The sequence below is a fragment of the Vitis riparia genome, chromosome 17 (genome assembly GCF_004353265.1).
Source record: "Vitis riparia cultivar Riparia Gloire de Montpellier isolate 1030 chromosome 17, EGFV_Vit.rip_1.0, whole genome shotgun sequence".
Lineage (NCBI taxonomy): Eukaryota > Viridiplantae > Streptophyta > Magnoliopsida > Vitales > Vitaceae > Vitis > Vitis riparia.
Window position 1 is genome coordinate 18,316,241 of NC_048447.1, and position 16,969 is coordinate 18,333,209.

Consider the following 16,969-nt stretch of genomic DNA (forward strand, 5'->3'; position numbering starts at 1 on the left):
CTTTGGACCTTAAAAAAGTACTATTACACTCTAACAATATTAATACAAAAATTAAGATGCAAATAAATGAAATATTAAAAGACCATAAAATAAGATTAATCGTACTAGGTTCCAATCATATGATAAAAAATTGTCTTTTTAGTTGATACCTATGGGGGCCACGTGTCCATTTTTTAACCCAGACATCCTGACCGTATAGCACATGCATGCAATCCGTTTGGATCATTTCGTCCGGATCACAACCAGTTCCATTTAACACCAGGCATAAGAAGACCCTTTTTCTTTACGGGGCAAGACGATAAGGGTAAACCGGATCCCTCAAACAGATAGAACTGTTTGATCAAGTTTTCAAGACCCACTGACATGAGTGATAATTCACGTCTGATATGTGAACGGATGATGAGACTCTTCTAGCCTTCAAGTTCATGTCAATTAATGATTACACATAATCTCAGGCCATTAACAGGCTAAAGGGACAGGTGGCTGCACAATCCAAGTTAATGGCACGTTAGTTGATGGCAACTGTCAGCCCCCCGAAACTGTGATGATTGCCTGACCTCCTACAGGACAATCATCATTACAGAGAGACTCAAAGTGCCTAGTCAGTATTACAGTAGCACTCTCACCACTTGTCCAATCATCCATTTTATGCAGGAAAATAGTCCATCCAGTTTTATTATTGTTTGGCAGACTCTCTGAGAGGCATACAAAAGGGAGGAAGGTTATTTGACTTTCATATAGTTAGACGGACCTGACTCTAGTTGATTCTAAATCAACAGTACCCAAAATATCACATATACATCTTCATAGTTTAAATTTCACTACACATATTCAACAGAAAATTCATACTTCTAGGTTCAAGATGGAAGTTGGAATTTGGATAAAGAAATATTAGATAGTTATTATTACCCCAATTATTGCATTATCACTTTTTTTTTGGAAAATTGATAAGATATTAAAAAGTGACTTTGATATGACAGAAAAAATTCTAATGAAAAATATCCAAAACAGCACCACAGATTGCAACAGGGAAGAAAAAGAAAAAGGAAAAAAATCTCCCCACAAGCACACCAGACAGAGACATGGGCATTTGATCATTGCCATGTGGACTGCATCCAAATTTTGACCATTCTCCTCGGTGCATTTAATGTTTGCCTACAAACCCATCTATAAAATTCAAACTTCTTGATCCATTCTTATCTTGCACTGATGCTGTAAAGCTTCACGGTCCTTGCAGAGTAAAGTCTCGAGTCTTCAGTCTGCAAACATCCATGGCATTTTCTAAGTCGTCTTCTTCCTTCATTCACCCTCAACTCCTCCATATCGTGGCCAAAATGACTCTCTTTGACACCTTCTTGTTCTATGTTAGTTTCTTTAATTCTCTCTCCTTTTATATATGCTTTGTGGGCAACCTGCAGGAGCTGTTTTCTTGATTGTTTGTATGTGTTTTTGCTTTCAGATTGTGCACTTCGTGGACAAGCTGGGGGTGTGGCATAGGCTGCCAGTGCTCTTGGGGCTTGCCTACTTGGGAATCAGAAGGCATTTGCACCAACGTTACAATCTGCTGCAAGTGGGGGGAGTCAATGGGGGGAGATATGATACTGAAGAGTTCTGTTATAGAACAGCTGATGGAAAATGTAACCACCCCATCGATGATCAGATTGGCAGTCAAGGAACTCTTTTTGGCCGCAACATGCCTCCTTCCACTTCTTCATATCAGGTAAGCAGATCAACAACTTTTTACCCAATTAGTTAGAGGATGAAAAAAACAGCAGGAGGGCACCTGTCACAGGATGAGGGCCGGGGAGGGGTGGCGTTTGGTTGTTGTCACTTTTACAAGTAATTTTCATAAATTTGGTACATCATTTACGTGGTGTGTATGCTTTTATTAATGGTGATCGTATTGAAGCCAAACAGGCCTCCCTCGTCACCATACTCCATGTGCCCAACTAATATGGTAGCTGGTGGACTTGATAGTGTCGGGGTCCAATTAATCTGTACCCAATATCCAGTTGAAGTCAAATTGAGTACTACCAACTATGGAGTGTTTGGAAAGGGGGAAATTTTAATGCTATGTTTGGTTCCGAAGAGTTTGAGGGGAAAGAAAATGGAGATGAAAAATACAGCCTTGACTGTTGTGATAGTAAAGAAATATAATAAAAAGTACAGTTGTAAACAATATGGAGAGGCAATCCAAGCCTCTAAGCTTGACAATTTTTTTTCTCATCTAATTCTACAGTTGCTGGAGCCTCACCCAACAGTTGTGGCCACAAAGCTTTTGGCAAGGAAGAAGTTCATAGATAATGGGAAGCAATTCAACTTGATAGCATGCTCATGGGTACAGTTTATGATTCATGATTGGATTGATCATATGGAGGACACCCAACAGGCATGTACCCCTCCTCTCTATGTGTTTGTATATACATTTCTCCATGCATAAGTAGGCCATTTCATCAACAGAAAACAGACCTGAACTTTTTGATTGTATATCTTAATGGTCTGCAGGTAGAGATTAAAGCTCCCAGTGATATTGCCAGTGGGTGCCCATTGAAGTCATTCAAGTTTTTCAAGAGCAAAAGCATTCCCACTGGTTCACCCCACATGGAGGATGGCTTTTTGAATACAAGGACACCTTGGTGGTAATTTCTTTCATATCCCTTTTTTCTTTTTGTGTCTCCTTGGGTCTTGGCTAATAACTATATGGAATTAATTGGCTCTTTGAGGCAAACCAAGAAAAAGAACTTGAGCTTTTAGTATATGATTTTTCGCCTATTGGTCTAGGGACGGGAGTGTAATCTATGGGAATAACGATGATGGAATGAGAAGAGTGAGGACATTCAAAGATGGCAAATTGAAGATATCGAATGATGGGCTTCTTGAACATGATGGGAAAGGGATTCCTATCTCTGGTGATGTTAGGAATTGCTGGGCTGGCTTCTCCCTCTTACAAGCCTTATTTGTTAAAGAACACAATGCTGTTTGTGACATGCTAAAAGTAAGTTCATGGCTTCTTCCTCTGTGTTGATGTTCTTTTTCTCCTCAACGAATAACTAGTCATTAGAGCAACTGTTTTTTTCCCCCTTGTAATTTAGCATATTTTTGTTTGCTTTTAGGTACATCACCCTGATTTTGATGATGAGAGGCTCTATCGACATGCAAGACTGGTGACTTCAGCTGTCATTGCTAAAATACATACCATTGATTGGACTGTTGAGCTCTTAAAAACCGATACTCTTTTGGCTGGGATGAGAATCAACTGGTAAGTAATTTGAAAATTTGCATATGATACATGTACACAAAAGAGTAGTAGATGGTATATAAACTACTGAAAGATGAGCTATGGGAGGGAACCTTATGGACAAATATTAGAACTTTATTGCTCTGCTGTTAATATGACAGAAGATGGGATTAATTTTGGTGCAGGTATGGATTTATGGGGAAGAAATTCAAGGATTCATTTGGACATATTTTGGGGCCAATACTAAGTGGATTGGTTGGTCTTAAGAAGCCAAGAGACCATGGAGTTCCTTATTCCCTAACTGAAGAGTTTGTTAGTGTATACAGAATGCATGCTCTTCTACCCGATGAACTCCATATCCGCGACACAAACTCTAGCAACACTGCTTCAGAGGGCGAATGCCCGCCTCTCATAGAAGAGCAAGTCTCACTCTTTCACTTGTTTTTTGGTTTTTTGATGTTAGAATTTTAATGTTCTTACTTATCATGGATACAATCTCAGAGTGCCTATGAGGGAAATGGTGGGGCTAGAAGGCGAGAAAAGACTGTCAAAAATTGGGATGGAGAAGATGATGGTGTCAATGGGGCATCAGGCAAGTGGAGCTATGGCCCTGTGGAACTATCCTTCATGGATGAGGAACCTTGTTGCTCATGATGTCAATGGAGAAGACAGACCTGATCTAGTTGATATGGCTGCCTTGGAAAGTACTATACAATTACCTCTTGAACTTTATGGATTCATTTTATATGTTGATAGATCAAATTTAATTTGAGTTACATGTGGGATGTGTTAGTTTATAGAGATAGAGAAAGGGGAGTTGCTCGGTATAATGAGTTCAGAAGAAACTTACTGATGATTCCAATTAGCAAATGGGAAGATCTGACAGATGATGAAAAGGTTGTTGAAGCTCTCTGTGAAGTGTATGGAGATGATGTGGAGAAGCTCGACCTGCTAGTCGGCCTACATGCAGAGAAGAAGATCAAAGGCTTCGCCATCTGCGAGACCGCTTTCTTCATCTTTCTCCTCATTGCATCAAGGTATATTCAATGACCCTTTAGCTGAAAAATGAGATTTAAGCAGTTGCTTCTGGTTTTCATTTTCTCCGTGTTCTCTGTATATCTGTTATGATGTTCAGGAGGTTGGAAGCAGACCGGTTTTTCACTACCAACTTCAACTCTCAAACCTACACAAAGAGTGGCCTAGACTGGGTTAACAAGACAGAGACCTTGCAAGATGTTCTGGACAGACACTTCCCAGACATGACAAAAAAATGGATGAGATGTTCCAGTGCATTTTCAGTGTGGGATTCTACGCCAACCCCAACAAACTACATACCCCTGTATCTAAGACCCGCCCCCTAAGACTCTTTCTGGTTGCTGAATTGCAAATATTTCAGAAACTGATTGGGGTTCTACCTTGAGAAAATCTCCTTGCATACATAAAACTGGTAGCTAATGTCTTGAGTGAAGGAAAATGGAGTATGATCTGCAGAAGTAGGCAAAATATACAGAGATACATGCTTTGTATGTATATATGGAAGCTCTTCGTACTTGTAGCATACCAGCACTTCAATATAATCCAGTGTCGTAAGATACATTCCCGACGAGTTCCTATAAGCTAATTAGTATCTGCAGACAAGTTTCTTCATCTGAGTTCGGTGTAATTTCATCAGTAGATGTGTAAATGAAGAACAACAGAGGAAAGGGTTAGTGTGCAACATTATAGATTTTGCTTTTGCTTCTTAACACTTTTAGAATGTCCGTAAGGCTTTGTTGAGGGGGAAGCATACAAAAGGTACCATCTCAATGAGATCATGAAACAGAGACAAGCATAAACACTACAATTGATATGTAACACGGCCCAGATCTATGTAGTCTAGATGTTGGGTTTGTAGGACCCTTCTAATTTTGGAAAATGACCGTTACGTACTTAATCTATAGATTCTAAAAAGCCGACCAATCATAATATGCCATGTGTGTGATTAAGTTTTAATCATTTGTACTTGAACCAATTCTTTACAGTTCAATTGTTTGTACCATCATCCAACACCTAGATTTTACCGTCTACTTTTAATGGTTAAGACGACAAGTTCATTATATACTAATTCAATATCCTAACATTTTTTATATTTTTAATTATTTTCGATCATTAAAATTTTTGAAGAAAAAGATAGAGAGAGACAGAAAGAAAAAGAAAAAGATTAAAAAAACATTTTAACCTTTTTATTTCATCGTCCATCCAAAAACTAAAACAATATAATTAAATTTATGAAAAACATAAGTAATATTTGAGAACTATTTTCAATAACCATTTTTTATCGTTCAAAATAAAAAGAAAATAGAAAGACTTATTTAATAACTATAAAATATGATATTTTTAAATAATATCTTTTAGTTATTTTTAATTATTTTATTTGTTTTATAAGAATTTTTTAAAAAATTATATGACCATATAAAATAATTAAAAATAAAACAATAAACATAAAAAATTATTTATAAAACATATTTTAAAATATTTCACGTAACTAAAAAAAATTTTGTTTTATAAAATATTAATTTAAAAAAAAATTATTATTTAAAACTATTTTTGAAAATAGTTATCAATATTTTCTATAAAATTTTCTCATATTAGAAAAATAAGAAAATAAAACCCTTTCAACTTGTTTTATATTTTTTCTTATTATTTTTTCTTCCTTCTCTTTTTTATTGTATTGAAATGTGAGAAAAATATTTTTTTTAATATATATATATATTTTTATTTCCTTTCATAAATCAAACATCTCTTAATAAAAATATTTTTTTAAGTCAAGCCTTATTTTTCAAATATTTTATTTTATTATAAAAAGTACAAAATTTTAACTTTTATTTTAAATGTGGAATCATTTTTAGATATAAGACAAATCTAAATCTATCTAATCTTCAAATAAAACATCTAATTTTAATTTTTTCTTCCAACCAATGAATTTTGTAGGGGCAAAGTGTAGCCCAAATTTCAATTAAATATTATTTTAAATTTTACATATTGCCAAAATAGTAAAATGTAAGGCACGTGCATTCCTCGTGACATGTGACTGACATTGTGAAAAAACGCGGAAGGCCTTGAAAATTTTGAAAAATTGGCGGCAGGGCGTAGAATAGAGGAACACACAACGCAAAAAATGAGGACCAATATTCTCTAGCCACGTTTCCAATGTCTTACGCGGCACTATATAATTCGCCGAAAAAATTCTTCTCGCTCATTCCTCTGCTGGACATACACCACAGCAGTAGCAGCCTCTGTGACACTTGCTCTCCTTCCCGCCATTTTCTCTATCCAGAAGAACCAAAATCACTGGGAAAAAGCAGCAGCAGCCAAAAAAAAAAAAAAAAAACCTGGAAAATGGGCATCAAAGATCTTCTCAGATACATGAAACCCTTCATTGAACCAATTCACATCAAGAAATATGCTGGAAAAAGGGTAAAAACACGGCATTTTCCCCAAAAATTTCAAAGAATTTATCCATTTTTTTGAATAATTTTTTTTTTTATAAAATTGAATCTCATCTCCCACTGATTTCCGCATTATTCTGAAAATTTATTTCCAGGTTGGAATCGATGCGTATTCATGGCTTCACAAAGGAGGTGAAATTTTTGAATCTTGAATTTTTTGTTATATAGAAGTGTTTTTCTTTTGGTTGTGAAGAAAATTTGATATGTTGCGGTTTTTGGTTGTTTAAGCTTATTCATGTAGCATGGAGATTTGTCTTAATTCGAAAGGCGATAAAAAATCGCGGTACTTACAGTACTTTATGCACCGAATCGATCTGCTTCGACACTACAAGATCACTCCTGTTGTTGTTTTTGACGGTGGGAACATCCCGTGTAAGGCTACCACCGAGCAGGAGCGATACAGGCATGTAACTGCATTTTCCACGCTATTGATTGCTTATCTGAAGACCCATCAAGTATTTTTTGAGGTGATGTTTGATTTCTTATGTGGGTGCTTCTTGTTGGTTCAGGAAAAGAAAATCTTATTGCGATTTGGCAATGGCAAAGCTCAAAGAAGGTGATGTAACTGGCGCATCTGAGCTCTTCCAGGTATCATTTCAGTGATTTAGCCCTTGTTGTTCTTTTTTCCTTGTTCTATTTATGTAATGTCAATTGGTTATTGCCAATTCACATTTTTGGTTCATAGAAAACCATTTGGTTTAAATTAGGCAGGGAGAAATTCGAAGAATGAAGCATATACTTGGATTTCAATAATGTAATTTTTCCTTGGTATGTTGCATGGTTTTTGCTCTGGGAAGGAATTTGAATGGTTCTTGTTGAAATTATCTCCAATTTTTCTATCTTAATTCTGCCCACTAATGGTGACTTGAGGAGAATTCGGAAAATTAATGGCATATCATGCTAAGAAAAGTTCATAACTAAACCCTTTTTCATCTTTGTTATTCCAATCTAAGAAGTGAATTTCCATATTTCTCTTATAACATTTTGCTTAAATTTTTTAACAAATTGTCTAATGTGGTCTGATCAGATAGTGTTTAATCAACATTTATGTATCAATCCGCATCAATTTTTTTCTTTTCCATGTAGAGAGCAGTGACCATCACTCCATCCATGGCACATCAACTCATTCAGGTACTGAAAAATCTCCTATTAGCAAACATTCAAATTCTACAGTATATGAAATCCAATGATCATTAAGTTATGGATTTGTAACAAGAATTTTGTCAAACCTCCAGATTCTGAGAACAGAGAACATTGAATTTGTAGTTGCTCCTTATGAGGCTGATGCACAATTGGCTTACTTGTCAAACCTTGAGGCAGATAAGGGTGGGATTGCGGCAGTGATCACGGAGGATAGTGATCTAATGGCCTATGGGTGCCGAGCTGTAAGAATTTCCATAGAACTTTGGTTTGGGAAAATGGAGATTAATTCTCTCCTGATGGCTTCTTTTCTAATTATTCCATGTTAAATTTATTCATGCCACTCTGTTTTGATTTGGAAACAGATCATATTTAAGATGGATCGCTATGGGAATGGCGAAGAGATGGTGCTGGACAGGGTTTTTGATTCTGTGGCTCGTGCACCTTCCTTTCAAAATTTTGATAAAGAATTGTTCACAGGTGATTTGTTGACCTTAAAGCTTGCATAATTGTGTATGCCTCTTAAAATTTTGAAAAGCATAGTTGCAGCCGAGCTTTCCCACCACACCATCATAGAATACAGTAGCATCACATGGGAACAAAAGAACATTGATTCCCAAAGCTAGGGGAAGACTAATTATATAGAAGCCTTTGTTCATACAAATGAAGTGGTTGAATCTATCTCCAATCTCCTTTAGACCTTAGCTATGAATTTTGTTTTTAACAAATTGTGAAAAAAATGCATTCAAAAATATTCTCTTAGATGTTCTCTTGTTATGTATTTCAGGGTATGATAGCATTTCTACAATCATTGTATAAACTCATTCAAAACAAAGCAAATGCTTACACTGTTGTATTTTCACAGGCATGTGTGTACTAGCTGGCTGTGATTTCCTCTCATCTGTTCCTGGAATTGGGATTGCAAGAGCTTATTCCATGGTTGCCAAGTATCGGAATTTAGACCGTGTAAGCATACTTTTATTTGCATTTTGAGGAGGCTGATATTAATATTTACATTTATAATCACTAAGAGCTGCACAATAGAAAAGATAGATGGAAAGACATGCCTTACACAGGGAACTTCCAGAACAGCTTTTTCTCTTGTTGCATCCTTTGTATCAATCCCCTCCACCTGAAAAGAATTCATTCTCAAGTAAATAAAAAAAAAGAAAAAAAAATCATAATATGTTAGAAATAGGGCGTTCATATTACATAAATAGAAGTTCTCAAAATAATAGTGTCCTCAAGAAGGTCAACCATGTAAGCATATCATTGGTCTTCTGTGGGATCTGGAGAGGTCCCTTTTTCTTCTATGTTAACTTATTCCATGGGTCAATGCTTGTGAAGGTAAAATCATAATAACGTAACCCTTATTGAAAACTTTCAAATGGTGGTACATATCTATGGCTTCTTTGACTTTTACAGCAAACTTTGGTAAAAAAAATCCCATTGTTTCATATGCCTTTTGAGAAGATTCCACAAAATATTATCCAAAGTGCAGTTGAGGACCTCCTTTTGATCAGCACAATGGCACAGACTACTGTACTATAGAGAGAAGTACCTAGGCTTTTCCATACTGTATGCCAAAAGTGGCTCAAAAACCTGGTATTCCATCAGAACTTGCATGGCCTTGGTAACCCGTGCATAAAATCTGCTTCTCTGAAGAACAGGGGTGAAATGATGCTAGAGTTTGACACTTTTTCAAATGGAATATCTCCCTCATGAATATTGAGGCCATTCTTGTACCCGTAGCCTACAACCACCATGTGGCATATTGAGGTCTGGGTGAAAGTCCAAATTGGCATCCATGTTTCAACAAGGCATGTCTCAACAAAAAACATGCATTTAATTGAGAATAAGACTAAAAGTTAACTTCAAAAGTTTAATGTGCTTTATTGATTTTGTTTTTTTTACAACCCTGTTATAAAGAATTCATATGCTGGTGGTCTATTTGCAGGTTCTATCAGTTTTGAAATTTGAGAAGCGCAATCAAATGCCTGAAGATTACACAAAATCTTTCAGAGAAGCAGTTGCAGTCTTCCAGCATGCTAGAATGTAAGTAAATCATAGAACTAATCCTTTTTCACATTCCTGAGTTAGTTCACAGTGTATGTTTGCATGTAAATATCTTTCATTTTCATGTTCTTTGTAGATATGACGCTGACACTAAAAGAGTCCAACACATGAAACCTCTTACAGATGATCTTTTGCAGTCTCTTGATGGAGAGCTTGATTTCCTTGGACCGTATCCTTCTTCATTCATTTAGCATCTCTAAACCTAGTGTTGACTTTCAATCTATGTATCAAGAAGAACTGCTGTTTATAGCATTTTTGCCATGTTAGATAAGAGCAGCATGTTTGCATGTCAGGCATTGTTTCTGCTCACAGCTTGAGTTGCAGTTTTTCAGTTCATTTTATTCTGAATGGTTGCAATATTGGGCACCTTATACCCTGTGAGACTGCCACACCTATGTTGGTGTCATTGTTGCACAGCTTCAAGCCTCTGCTTGTGAGTTCACATACAAACATACAAGTGTTTTCCTTAATGATTATGGATGCAACCAGAGAAATACCTCCATCAATAGCAACTGCAATTGCTGAAGGAAACTTGCACCCAGTAACCATGGAGGCGTTTGATCATTTCTCAAGTCATGAAAGTCATCTGGAGCCTACAGTCACCCAGACTTCTAATGAAATTGTGAAGCCTGAGGCCACTGCAGGATCTACAGAAGAGAGCTGCTTCACAATATTTTCCTCTCATGAAACCAGAGAAGAAAGGGTTACAGGCAAGTCTGTTAACCTCATGTGACCCCTAGTAATAATCTTCCTTTTTTCACTCATCAGAAAACTTACACAAGCATTCATAGGAAACATGGCTCATGACTTTTAACACATCTGACATTTTGTAATTGAACGGTGCTGTTGCAGCTAGTACAGTAATGGAGCAGAGGCCAGTCATAGAGGAAACAAAGTACTTGAATGAAGCTGTGGCACTTCAAAAAATAATGTTCCCATCAGAAGTTCATGGCATGCTGGAAAATAAAATCACTCAGGATGAAACACCGTTAGAGATTCCTGACAACAACCCATTCAAGAAAAGGAAACTCAATGAAATCTACTTGGATCAGATACCAAGCATCACTGAGCAAATATCAGTGGTGGTTGATGTTGATAATTCAGATATCATGTGTGTGACTTTGGAATCTCAAGAGAGTGTGGACTCAAAGCCTAACAAAGTTGCCGGTAGGAAAGCGATTAGTAAAAATGAGAAGCGAAAGAGGAGTGATTGCAAGAGTTCAGAGAGTAAGAAAAACAGTATACTAAATTTCTTTTCTCGTGTGTAATCATTCATTTCCTCTTTAATTATAGATTATAGATTATTAATTCCCTGTTTTCTGTGGGGGGGAATTTTAGACTCTTCAGTAAATTATTCAATTGATTTAAATTACATTTGCTGATGGGAAATATTCCCAAGGGAACACTAGGCATCTGATGTGACTCTTATGGCAATCAGTTAAGGAAGCTATAGTAGTAAACTATATGGGAAATGTAGCAAGAAACTGACCTGAAAGGTCCTATAATGGATTTGAAAAATGACACTGAAACATAGACTGTTGAACTGAACAACTAGAGCTTGCAAGAAATTTTTATTCAAGGTTCTGATTTGATGGCTATGCTTCCCGGAGAGGTAGGTAAGTCATCTATTGAACTGAATAACTAGAGCTTGCAAGAAATTTTTATTCAAGGTTCTGATTTGATGGCAATGCTTCCCAGAGAGGTAGGCAAGTTCTGTGGAAAATCGAAAAGATTCACCCCATCAGCATTGGAGTCCTTGTTTCTGAAGGGTGCTTCATGTTTGGAAAATGGAGAGAAGGAACAGTTTCCTTCTGATTTCTGTGAAGTTCCCTGATAAGGAGGTTTGGGTGCTGGAGACCCCTCTGAGTGTGGATTTATTTATTTTTATTTTTTATTTTATGTTGCTACTGATCACTTGGAAGTCCAAACCTTCCAAGAGTTCCAGAGTTTTTTGGTTGCAGTTCATATTATCAGTTCAAAGTTGCAAGATCATATCATATAGGATGGAAAATCTAGAAAGAAAGCCTGAAACTCAAGTATTGAGTAACAGATTTATTTAATGGTGTTTTGAGTATTACAAACCGCCATTCCATAGAACACTAAACCTAAAGAAGGAAACGTTCTGGATGCCTGATGGAGTTCTCAGTTCTTCAACAAAGGCACCATTTACATTTAAACTAAACCTAAAACTAAAACAGACGAAAGGCATAATCCAGATGCCTAATGCCCCTTCTGAGCAAGCATCTGCTTGAACCACTTGGCAGACATTTTAGGATACCTCTTGAGGGTCCTCCAGTCAACATAGACAATGCCGAACCTTGAAGTGTATCCTAGTCTCCATTCAAAGTTGTCCAGCAATGACCACGCAAAGTAGCCAATTACATTTGCTCCATCATCGATTGCCTTCTTTAGCTCAGTCAAATAGTTTGTGTAGAAGTTGACCCTTTTTGTGTCATGCAATCCCTGAGAAAGGGTGACATTACCCGGATCATCCATGCCTGCAAATCATACAATAAATGACATGAGACCGGTACAGTATTATAATGTTTCATAAGACTCAAACCAGTGAAGCATACCATTTTCTGACAAAATCACAGTGGGGTTTCCATATCGCTCTTTTATGTAGGTCACAGCTTTGTAAAGACCCCAAGGAACTTTGTAGAGCCAGCTAGAATATGCCTGCATACATTCAATCAATCCACTACTAGAATTAAAACCAATCCCATTACCGATGTACTTGCAGAATGAAAAGGGTTTTTGATTTTTTTTGCATTCCATAGTATAGAAATTACCCTTGGACCAATTGGCACTCCATGCTTTTCATCTGCAAAGTCCACAAGCGAAAAATGTGAGAACAATAAAAGTATGCACAGTAAACAACAAAACTAAAACAGATGGGGATTGTATCATACAAGCAAATCCAGCATGCCAGTCCTCCTGGTAGCCAGGGACTTTGGGTTTCGGCTTATCATACATGTAGTAGGCTGTATACTGGTTGATTCCCACGAAATCCATCGATCCTTTCACCATCTTCACCTCCGCTTTTGTGAACTTGGGCAGTCTATCTCCAACAATCTCTTGCATTGTTCTCGGATACTCCCCATATACAATGGGGTGAATAAACCTATAGAAAACAAAACCAACATTACTATTTAAATATCTATACTGCATTCATCCTACTCTGAATCAGTGGAGAATGCCAAGTATTTATACCATCCAACATGAAAGTCTCTGGATCTTTGAGCTGCTAGGTTGTCAGCCTTTGATCTTGTAAGAGGCTCATACCAAACAAAATCCAAGAGAATTCCAATCCTCCCCTTTTGTTCTTTCTGAGAAACACATACTTTTATCAGTCAGTCAATCATCATCTTCTCCTCCATTGAATCAAACACATAACATCAAATTAAAGAGGTAAAAAAACACTAAAAACAGAACCATACTTGATATTTCTCCCTGTATCTCTGAACTGCAGCGGCATGGGACAAAATCAAATGATGTGCCACAATGTAAGGCTCTGTTCCAGAGTTCCCAGCAGTACAGTTTCCATACTCCTTGGAGCACCTCCCTGGAGCAAAGAAACCATTATCATAGCCAAGAGCAGCCACCACTCTTGGCTCATTAAATGTCATCCAATTCTTCACTCTGTCTCCAAACATCTTGAAGCAAAAGTCAGCATAATCCGCAAAATCTTTCCTGTAATATTAGACCCATTCATCAACCAATACACCACAGATAAATCCCCACAAAAAACCACAAATTTTTTCGAGGTTATTTCAGTACTTACACTACTCTGTAACTCAATAACCCATTGTATTTCTTCTCAAGTGCCAAAGGAAGGTCATAGTGATAGAGATTTGCATATGGGGTAATGCCTACAAAAATATAACTTGTGGGCTCAAATTATGTTCAATTTAGCATGAAGGATTTTAATTTTGTTGGAAAGTTTACCTTTTTTGAGCAGGTAGTTGATCAGTCTATTGTAGTAAGCAACTCCCTTCCAATTCACTTTCCCAGTTCCCTCTGCATCAAAACAGAGTTTAGTTTTTTTTTTTTTTTTTTAATTACTATAATTATTATTTTCTGCAAAATCCATCTTGAAATCACCTGGGAAAATCCTGGACCATGAGATTGAGAAGCGGTATGCTTCAAAATTAAGACTCTTCATCAGGTCTATATCTTCCTGTTAACACATCAGTAATTTTCAATAATTTCTTCAAATATTTGAAACAGGGCAAAAAAAAAAAACAGATTATATATATAATTAAAAAAAAGACTTAAAAACTAATAAATAGAACTAAAAATAACTTTTTGCTACGATGGAAAAATCTTAATTTTTTTATTATATAATAAAATACAATAAGAAAATAGAAAATTTTAATATGTACAAAAAATTAAATTATAATTGAGATGCACGTGAACAATGGGAAAATCTCTGACAGACACTAGAAAATTTACCTTGTACCGGTGATACTGGTCAACCGCCACCTCTCCAGTGCCATTATTCGCCACAATCCCTGCTCCCCAAAAATTATTTAAAAAAAAAAAAACAATCATCACAACAGTAATGTAGAAAAAAATAAATTAAAACTTCCAAAAAAAAAAAAAAACTGGTTACCGGGTTTTCTAATGAAGACGTCCCAAATGCTTGGTCCTCGGCCGTCTTTGTCAGCCATGCCCTCGACCTGGTAAGCTGACGTGGCGGTGCCGAAGACGAAGCCCTTGGGGAAGCTCTCTCTGCTCAGTCCATGGGTGTTGAATATCAGCGACTCCTCATTGTGCTCCCCTGCATCTGCGACGCATTGGATTACTACGATCACCCACAGCACCGCCCATGCTCCCTTCTTCTTCATATTTTTCAGTAAGCTGTCTCAGAAGTGAGAGTTGAGGGAGCTAGGGGCTTTTATTTATAGAGAAGAGATGGGATGGTATAGGATAGGGTGGGCCCTCCTCATTCATTATGCTCCCCCATACTCCCTCCCAATCGGACGATCCAGATGAAGCCGCTTAAGCGGTTTCACTGATGATGATGGAGGTGCGCAGGATTACAACTGTGCACCCTCCTCGTTTTAGGATGATTAAGAGGCAGAGGATTTGAGAGAATCTGTGCCGTTAAAATCTAGCGGATAATAAGACAATGGTTTGTAGGCTTAAGTCACGTGAGGGGGCACGAGGAACACTCCATGCAAGGGTAAAATGGTAAAGAAAGGCGCCTGTTTTCGTGGGTGGCGGCCTACGCCGTATGGATTTTTCAATTCCGAACAAAAGCAAGGGATCTTTTTAAAGTGAAATTACGAAAAATGGAAAGGGGCATTTTGGTCATAGAAATATGAGTAAGCCTTGAGAGACAAACGGTCCATTTGGATACAACTTTTCTTGGACTTTGGAAACATATATGATATATTCATATATCATACACCTTTCTTTTATATATATATTTTTTATTTTTTCTTCGATATATAAGTAGTGGGAATAAATAACTCAATAAAAATTCTAATCATTATTGAAATTATAGAATTTTTTGGCTTTTACTAAAATGTTATAAATTTTATTATAAAATATGAAAATAAAATAAAATTGAAAATAAAAATAAAGTTAAAAGGAAGAACATATTAATTTTAAAATTTGAGATAGAAAATATTTTTTTACCCCTCAATTTTTTTAAAACTATTACTTTTCTAATATAGACCCAAAAGAGTTTTGATATTAAAATATGAAGAATAAGATAAAAGCCTAAAAATGTGATTAAGATATTAATAATGTGATAAATTAACAAAAAAAATATGATAAGGACGGAAAATTGTAATTCAAATACAAAAATGTAACCAAAGTATAAAAAATGTGATAATATGAATATGTAATAAATATATAAGATAATATGAAAATTTGTTTATTAGATAAGAACATATGGTTAATAAACAAATTTTCATATCATATTATCTTATATATTTATTATATGTTCATATTATCACATTTTTTTAATACTTTTATTATATTTTTGTATTTGAATCACATTTTTCCGTCCTTATCTTCAATATATGGTTAGGATGACCTTGAGAGGTAGTTCAGTTGGTCCGGTCTTGGGTTTGCTCCCTATGGTCAATAGTTCGAGTCCCCTCAGGACCCGTGGGATTAGTCAAGGTGGGCGTAAGCTGGCCTGGACATCCACGTTATAAAAAAAAAAAACATATGGTTAGGATGTGATTAAAATAACTTGATAAGTTTTAAAAATATGTATTAAATAAATAAAAGAGGTATAATATTTAATTAAAATATTGTATATTTTTATTTTTCAAATTTAATTATTAAATTATATTTAAAAAATATCTTCAATATAATAATTAACCAATTTAAAAAATAATTATAAAGTTTATAGATTAATGTAATGCATGAAATCCAAATTTATATAAATTTTAGGATATACATGAAAAGAAAATGATTCAAAGTAGATGCTAATATTTAAATGAACAATCAACCAAGGGAAAGCAAAGGAAAATTAACTCATTGGGTTGCTCAACCGACAATGGCAGAAGTGGGTCATAGGTGGCTTCACTTTGGATAAGTAATTGGTAAATCAAATGTGAGAAGTTAATATCCCTATTTAAACATTTTAAATTAATAAAACTATAATTTAACCGGTGACCAATTTTTTTTTTTTTTAAATTTAAATTTAAAAAATGATTAATTTTTTTCCAAAATAACCTCTTAATATAATGGCCAAATGCAATTATAATAATCAAATTATGATTATAACCCTCTAATTCTAGATATAACCTCTCGACCATGGTTGAAACGGTCTAACTAGAGTTAGATTGGTTAATCATAAATGAATTGTCTAATGTCTATAACCATTCGAGTTTTCTTAAAACATGAACATCTAATATAAAATAATGATATAAAGTAATGTGAATTTTTCATATATATATATATATATATATATATATATATATATATATATATATATATATATATTTTATTTTTTCTTTGATATGTAGTTAGTGGGAATAAATAACTCAATAAAAATTCTAAT

General features: G+C 35.5%; 3 protein-coding genes across 4 annotated transcripts; 2 read left to right on the plus strand and 1 right to left on the minus strand.

The window, feature by feature from the left end:
• The first annotated feature begins 1,198 nt into the window (after positions 1 to 1,198).
• On the plus strand, positions 1,199 to 5,273 carry LOC117903985 (alpha-dioxygenase 2). 2 transcript variants are annotated; one of them, XM_034816516.1, is made up of 11 exons: positions 1,199 to 1,364; positions 1,460 to 1,720; positions 2,240 to 2,389; positions 2,506 to 2,639; positions 2,782 to 2,995; positions 3,114 to 3,259; positions 3,424 to 3,657; positions 3,740 to 3,942; positions 4,032 to 4,275; positions 4,374 to 4,603; positions 4,654 to 5,273. In XM_034816516.1, exons 1-10 carry the CDS (start codon positions 1,272 to 1,274, stop codon positions 4,597 to 4,599), a joined length of 1,905 nt encoding a protein of 634 aa, XP_034672407.1. In that variant the 5' UTR covers positions 1,199 to 1,271; the 3' UTR covers positions 4,600 to 4,603; positions 4,654 to 5,273. The 2 variants fall into 2 exon arrangements, with proteins under 2 accessions (XP_034672407.1, XP_034672406.1); XM_034816515.1 differs by having other exon boundaries at positions 4,374 to 5,273.
• Positions 5,274 to 6,499: 1,226 nt separating this feature from the next.
• Positions 6,500 to 11,352, plus strand: LOC117904355 (exonuclease 1). The gene is made up of 12 exons (XM_034816932.1): positions 6,500 to 6,694; positions 6,822 to 6,858; positions 6,955 to 7,129; positions 7,236 to 7,314; positions 7,813 to 7,857; positions 7,962 to 8,111; positions 8,232 to 8,346; positions 8,732 to 8,832; positions 9,824 to 9,921; positions 10,019 to 10,111; positions 10,432 to 10,652; positions 10,795 to 11,352. The coding sequence occupies exons 1-12, from the start codon at positions 6,617 to 6,619 to the stop codon at positions 11,208 to 11,210; spliced, it is 1,608 nt and encodes a 535-aa protein (XP_034672823.1). The 5' UTR covers positions 6,500 to 6,616; the 3' UTR covers positions 11,211 to 11,352.
• Positions 11,353 to 11,955: 603 nt separating this feature from the next.
• Positions 11,956 to 14,944, minus strand: LOC117905182 (beta-glucosidase 44-like). Its single transcript, XM_034818121.1, has 11 exons — positions 14,558 to 14,944; positions 14,398 to 14,456; positions 14,047 to 14,122; positions 13,891 to 13,962; positions 13,727 to 13,814; positions 13,383 to 13,635; positions 13,156 to 13,271; positions 12,855 to 13,066; positions 12,735 to 12,766; positions 12,519 to 12,621; positions 11,956 to 12,440 (listed from the first exon to the last, which is right to left on the minus strand). Exons 1-11 carry the CDS (start codon positions 14,790 to 14,792, stop codon positions 12,163 to 12,165), a joined length of 1,524 nt encoding a protein of 507 aa, XP_034674012.1. The 5' UTR covers positions 14,793 to 14,944; the 3' UTR covers positions 11,956 to 12,162.
• Between the last annotated feature and the right edge of the window lie 2,025 nt (positions 14,945 to 16,969).

Coding starts and splice junctions, on each gene's coding strand:
- LOC117903985 (XM_034816515.1), top strand. CDS start 1,272: ATGGCATTTTCTAAGTCGTCTTCTTCCTTCATTCACCCTCAACTCCTC. Junction 2,640..2,781: donor AATACAAGGACACCTTGGTG/GTAATTTCTTTC, acceptor CTATTGGTCTAG/GGACGGGAGTGTAATCTATG. Junction 3,260..3,423: donor GCTGGGATGAGAATCAACTG/GTAAGTAATTTG, acceptor ATTTTGGTGCAG/GTATGGATTTATGGGGAAGA.
- LOC117904355 (XM_034816932.1), top strand. CDS start 6,617: ATGGGCATCAAAGATCTTCTCAGATACATGAAACCCTTCATTGAACCA. Junction 6,695..6,821: donor AGAAATATGCTGGAAAAAGG/GTAAAAACACGG, acceptor ATTTATTTCCAG/GTTGGAATCGATGCGTATTC. Junction 10,653..10,794: donor CAGAGAAGAAAGGGTTACAG/GCAAGTCTGTTA, acceptor GTGCTGTTGCAG/CTAGTACAGTAATGGAGCAG.
- LOC117905182 (XM_034818121.1), bottom strand. CDS start 14,792: ATGAAGAAGAAGGGAGCATGGGCGGTGCTGTGGGTGATCGTAGTAATC. Junction 13,815..13,890: donor CAACTACCTGCTCAAAAAAG/GTAAACTTTCCA, acceptor ATATTTTTGTAG/GCATTACCCCATATGCAAAT. Junction 13,636..13,726: donor TTATTGAGTTACAGAGTAGT/GTAAGTACTGAA, acceptor CTAATATTACAG/GAAAGATTTTGCGGATTATG.